The 6000-nt window shown below is 48.8% G+C and overlaps 1 protein-coding gene across 6 annotated transcripts in view; it reads right to left on the bottom strand.

Moving 5' to 3' along the window:
* Positions 1–6000, bottom strand: part of REEP1 (receptor accessory protein 1) — a 54148-nt gene that overhangs the window by 18005 nt on the left and 30143 nt on the right. For 5 of the 6 annotated variants that reach the window (XR_011095737.1, XR_011095738.1, XM_068679630.1 and 2 more), the window contains exon 6: positions 2296–2361. The exons of the other annotated variant lie outside the window; for it this stretch is intronic. Coding sequence is in view for 3 of the 5 variants with exons in the window: in XM_068679630.1 (XP_068535731.1) it covers positions 2296–2361 (66 nt within the window). In the remaining 2 variants the exon portion in view is untranslated. The remainder of the gene's footprint in view (positions 1–2295; positions 2362–6000) is intronic. 6 annotated transcript variants of the gene reach the window in all.

Genomic DNA, 6000 nt, shown 5'->3' with positions numbered 1-6000 from the left:
TGCTCACTTCCCATCCAGTCTTCTGCTTTCAGATTTTTGCACCTTCAGACTTTGCAGGAACAGGCTGGATTTCAGTGCTCGTAGGGCACAAAATAACACTTCGACCACAATTCTTTCCCAGTTGCCACATTTCTACTTGAGCCCAAATGGAAACACGACAGAAATTATGATTACAACAGAATCAGGACGGTTTCAAAGTAAAATGGCAATGCCATTACCAGCCCTTTCCCTGTCACATAAGCAGCTGCTGTATATGAAAGCACAAAGATATGAAGGGACAGCACTGCGAGGGTTTGCCCTGCTGTGGTTATATTTTAGCAATAAAGTCTTCATCCAGCTGTAGAGACTATTATTCCACCATAAGACATCACTTATTAACAAAAGAGAAACCAAGATCAGAACAGATCTAGCACAGCAGACATCTCGGACTATGTTTGGTGAAAACAGTCAAGTGGCACATAGAGAGCAGCTGTTTGGGGGATTTTTGTTTACCATCTTGTGAACAGCTACCAAACTCATCTGATCTGCTGCTCCCTAGGAAAGCTCATCCCACAGCAGAGGTAAAGACGAAAGTGGACCTCTGTAGGCTTCCTTCCTCCACCTCTTCTCCCAGGACTCACCAACCTCATCATACACGGGACAGTTCCCTCTTTGCTTTGGTTTTCTCAGGGACAGGGGCAGAGAAGGGCCAGCCCTCAACGGTACTGAACAGGACAAAAGGCAAATAGTAAAAAATATCAGCTCCCAGTAACTGATACCAGTTGGTATCAACCTCATTCAGATGTGATCTACCAAAGATATCAGGTCGTCGCCCATCAACACGTGGCCTTTTAAGCTGCACAAGCTTCTCTGGGATTTTAAGGGAAGTTAAAGCTCTCATCCATCTGGCACAGTAATTAATTTGGGTACGTCTCTACCTGCTTTGGTCACAACAGTAGCTGTAGTGTTGTGATGTTGTTACATCTTACACCTAGCATATTCTCTCCTTATTTTTGCTTTAAAGAGTGGGGCAAAATATCCCAACAGTGAGCTTTCAGAGCAAGCTAACCTGCAGGCTACCTTCCCCTAAACGCGGCAGACTTATCTCCAAAAGTGATGTTAAACCTGCATGTCCAGGCCACAGACACTGACCCAACCAATATGGCTTGGGAAAGAAAATCTTGGAAGGATCCAAAATCTGAAGCCAGTGCTGCAACAGGTACTCTGAAAGGCCCTGCATCAGAAATAGCTGGCAGTGTTTTAATTACTTGGCTTCTGTAATTAATCTCTGCACTCACGTTTGAAGTGAAACCTTTTAGAGGGAGATGGATTTAGGAGTCTGGAATAACTGGGTTTATGTACAATAGGATTATGCATAGAAATTCCTCCACATATGTAGGTAGCTTTACTTAGGCTCTAGGAAAATAAAATCAGGCACATCATTTTAAAACCTGCAATTTATATCACAAAGTCCCACTACCTCTGATCCAAATATAAACAAACAGCGTCTAGATTTTATCATGCCGTCAGTCTGACGATCTGAAAGAAGTCTGTGGACATTATTTAGGCTTCAAAACAAATCTCTTAACTAGAGGCTCCATTCTGCTGCTGCAACAGCGTGGGAAGAGACACGAATCGGGGATGAAAAATGTCAAGTCATACAAGAGAAGCTTTTAATACACTCGGTGTTAATACAGGAGGGCACCTTCTGGCATGTTAATGGACAGGCAAGGGAACACTAAGCCACGCTCACTGCACTTCCAGCACCATACGAACCCCGTTAATGTCCCCTCTTTGCTGTAACTGAGGTTAGCAGTCCTCCTCCCCAGCAGCAGACGTGTCTGCATGCACGTGACAGCCACCAGCCTGCAGATATTCGCCACGAGGTGTGGCACAAACTCCTAGGACATGCTTGTAGAGGTGCTTCTCCACCTTTGGGCCAAGTCCTGGCCTCACTAGCTCCATGTCAACCCCAACCAGGCTGATGGGATCGCAGCAGCGGCAGCGCCAGGCTGCCTTTACCCATCAGTGGGAAAACAGAAGCAAACACGGCAGCAACAACCCGAGTTAGATGGGTTTTCCACAAACACAGCTCCCCGCCTGGCTGCTGGCATCTCTCTGACTGCCAGCAGAGGACCTGGAAGGCGTTTTGCTGTTGTGATCAAGGCTTTTAGAGCACAGCACGCAGGATCTACCTACGGGAAGCGGAGCAGACAGCAGCTGGCCTCAGAGCAGCCTCAGCTGGAAACAGCTCAAACCACTCCTATGGGGAGGCAGATGTTGGTTAGAGGTTAATGTAAGCACTCAGCAGATTACCTGCCCTTTTTTCTGGTCCAAATACAAGTAACTGATGTCAGTTGGTAAATGAAGCAGCTGAGAGACCTAGCAAGGGAAAAAGAGAGCGAGTGTGGCAACAAACATACACGCTTTGACACAAAGAGAGATTTTAGCACAAGGAACCAAGGTGAGGCGCGAGCACGAGGCTGGGCACTGCTGTACGGGGACTCGCAGACAACAAGCAGGGACACCCAGCTGTGCACCACACCCCTGAATGTAGGATCTTCCTTTCTTCGGCTCCCCCAGTGGGGTGAAGAAGCCACCCCACAACCCCAGCTGACAGGGTGCAACCTAGGAAGTGTGTTTGAAGAGTTCAGCAAATTCTAAAAGCAACGGGGCTGCCGCGTGTTGCACCTCACAGGTGCTTCCCAGCGGAGAAACCCCCAGCATCCAGCCTCCTCCAGACTTAAAACCATTAAGGACAGAGCGTGTTTATGACTAATTTAGGCTGGATTAGGTGAAGGATGCTCCGCAGTCATTTTAGACCTGGTGACTGAATGTTTTTTCCAAGGAGGAGGGCAATGCTCATGCCCAAGCTTACGGTGCCTACCTGCAGAAGGTCCCGCTAAGAGCAAACCCGCCAGCTTTGGGGGGTGAATGGGGCAGTTTTTTTCTGCCCTTGTCAAACCACACAAACACAAAAAACCTACAAGCAATGTCCTTACGGCCAGGGCCCGCGTGCCGTGCCTGGCTGAGAGCAGCCACGCAGTTTGGGGGTGTCAGGCAGTGCTGAAGGCTCCAGAGGAAACCGGCTGGCTTTAAAGCTGATGGTGGAAACTTGACTTCATCCACCCTGCCTGTTGGCATTTCCTCTTCTGGGAACTGCTTGTCGCTGCCTCTCCCAGCCTGGGCTCTGTCTGAATTTGTTGTTTGGTGCCGTGCATTCGTTGGCTATTGTCTGCTCCTCGAGACACCGGCGTAAGAGCCAACAAGATGGAAAAGCTGCGATCAGCTGCTTGGGTTGTAGCTCTGCGTGGAGGTTTTATTGATTTGGGGGGGAAGTCAGTTTCTTGAGACCTCAGAGTGAAAAATGCATTATACAATAACAGGAACAATTCGGGAAATAGTGGTCAGTGGCAGCACGTTTCAAGAAAGCCGCGTGTTATTCCTCTTTGATGGTTTAATACAGTTCAGCCACGAGATCGCTGGTTTTGGACCCCACGTGGAGATCCTTTAAAGGATGCTATTTTCAAAAGGAGTGTGCAGATAACACTGACAGGTCCACATAAATTTCTCAGACTCTGTACTCTGAACCACTCCTGACTTCTGCAGCTCTTGGCCCTGTTACAGACCAGAAGCAGCACTAAGCAGGCTGGACAGAAGCATCCTGTGACACATTGGGTGAGCAAAGAAACTCTCCCTGCAAGCAGTGGGACCTCACTGTTACAAAATCCCATTACAAATCCCTTCTCTTACAGGGATGGATGCTCCCTGCCTCCCTCTTTCCCAGCTGAAGTACAAGTGCAGCTCTCCACTGCTGTGGCACACAGGCAGCATCTCTCTCCCACAGGTTTGGGTTTCCAACTCCCACCGTAATACTTCTGACTTTGGGTTTCTGACCCTATTTCCCGACACAAGAAAGGCTCCTGGAGGGTTTCTCAGCACCAGCTGCTGTGCCAACACTCCCTGCCCTACACACGGGGGGGAAGAGGATGGGCTGAGGAAGGTCAGGTATCAGGAACCGTGGCCTTGTGATGGCTGCAGGATGTTTTTTGCAGCTCTCCTTTTTGACAAGCGGAGCTGTGGCTAGTTTGAGGTGGTTCAAGAGTCGGGAACAGGGGAAAATGGCACTGACCTGTTTGGCTGAATTCATTTATCCAGGGTGAGGAATGAGGGAACGGGATTTGGGAAAACCAGGACCTTAAGGAGAGGGTCGGAGAGCTGGGGAGAGTGTAAAAGTGGTGATGGGAGGGTTGTAGGGACAGAGGAAAAGATCTGTGCTGAGCACCTAAGCAGGGGCAAGGAGACAGCAATCTGATGCTCTGTCTGCTGGGACAGCACCAAAAATAGATTCTATAGATAGGGAGGGGAGCAGAAGGGAAGGGAAAGAAGCCTGTGCTTGGCTAACCATGGTGGTGTTTAGGACAGAAAGGGGAAAGGGATAAGGGAAAGGGATAAGGAACGTGCACGTGGCTGCACTCAGCTTGCAGCACCTTAGCCTGTGATAAATATCTAAGTAGCAGCTTGTTGTGTATAGTGATCAGAGAGCCAGCCTCCCCGTGCTGCACTGGGGATAAAAAGGATGAAAACACAGGCCTTGAGCAAAGATCTCATCACCAAAGAGAAGAGATCGTGGGTCTGGACCGCTGTGGGAGCACAAAAAGTCAGCTACTGCAGCTCGGAGAGACAGGAGAGGGCAGGGCTATGCACAAGGGGAGACACCTCCAAGAACTTTAGACCTAAAATCATTTTAGATCCTTTTAGATTTAGATCCTTTTAGATTTATATCCTTTAGATGCCTTTAGATCCTTTGACATGTTGGCTTGTTACAGGCTGAAACCCAGTGACTCCTCAGAGCTCACTTCCCAATCTACACCCCACACTTATCAGGGGTTGCTGGATACCCTTAAACCTCCTACAGGGGAAGCCAGGATAAGGCTTACCAATAGGATTCTCCTTCCCCCTCCCTGGAAACTTTTCCAGCACCGCAGGCTTATTTGCCACCTGTCAGCTCAGAGTGTTTTCTAGATAATTAGCCCTCCAAACTTCACTCACACAGGATAATCTCCCTCTGCTACACCTCCCTCTCAAGTGGGCAAGGAAGGGTGGTGACATATATTCACCAGCAGCTGAAAAGAGTGAGAAGGTATTAAGGGTGTGGTGCCGTGAGCAGCAGAGCTGAACTGCCTCCTTCCCAGTGCCAGGAAGGGGGGATCTCGCTTTCCTTCCTCCAGCCACACTCCTGTCCCTTCCCTTCTGTGGCTCAGGCCCTCAGGCATCAGTCCACACTCATGGGCTCCTTCATGTACTAAAAAAAAATCACTACTCCCTTTCTTTCTCTATCTGGATTAGTTTTATGATACCTTAGAGATAACCTGAGGAGGTCCAAAAGGCTGGTGCAGAGTGACCCACTGGGAGCAGGAGCATTGCCCTGGTTTTTGGAAGAGGAGAGCTGTTAGATTAGCTCCCCTTGTCCCTGGAATCGCACCCTGAGGAGCACAGAAGCAAGCAACTTGCTGGGGGCCACGTGCTGAAGTGGTGAAAGAAGTCAGGAGTCCTGTTTTTTCTCAGGTATTCAGAGTCACTTAAATCTCAAGGCTGAAGCAAAGACGTGAACAGTCCTTGCTTTACCATAAATATAAATTACTCAACCCAATGACTTCCTCTCGCTCATTTTCCCATCCCCAAGGTAGTGTGCAGAAGAGATTCTTCTGGTCCATCACAGGCAGCAATATTTTATCTGTTTTCTCTCCAGTTAGGCTGGCAGATGTGCCACAGGAATCACAGCATGGGTTGGTTTCTTCCAGCAATGAAAGGGAGCTTCATCATCTCAAGCAAAGCAGCAGCTTCCTTGTACCCTGGAGGGTCTTCTCCCTTCTGCCCAGCTTCCTGCTGCCACCGGAGCTGCATTTCACGGCAGTGAGAATCTTAAGAAACACCAGAAAAGCAGAACAAAGCAGAACAGCAGGAAGAAAAACTGTGGTGCTGGCTTTTCTTTCAGGTTGAAGAGCTGATGAAGATGCT

Source organism: Anas acuta, chromosome 4, assembly GCF_963932015.1.
Source record: "Anas acuta chromosome 4, bAnaAcu1.1, whole genome shotgun sequence".
NCBI classification, from domain to species: domain Eukaryota; kingdom Metazoa; phylum Chordata; class Aves; order Anseriformes; family Anatidae; genus Anas; species Anas acuta.
This window is presented reverse-complemented; position numbering and strand designations above follow the sequence as displayed.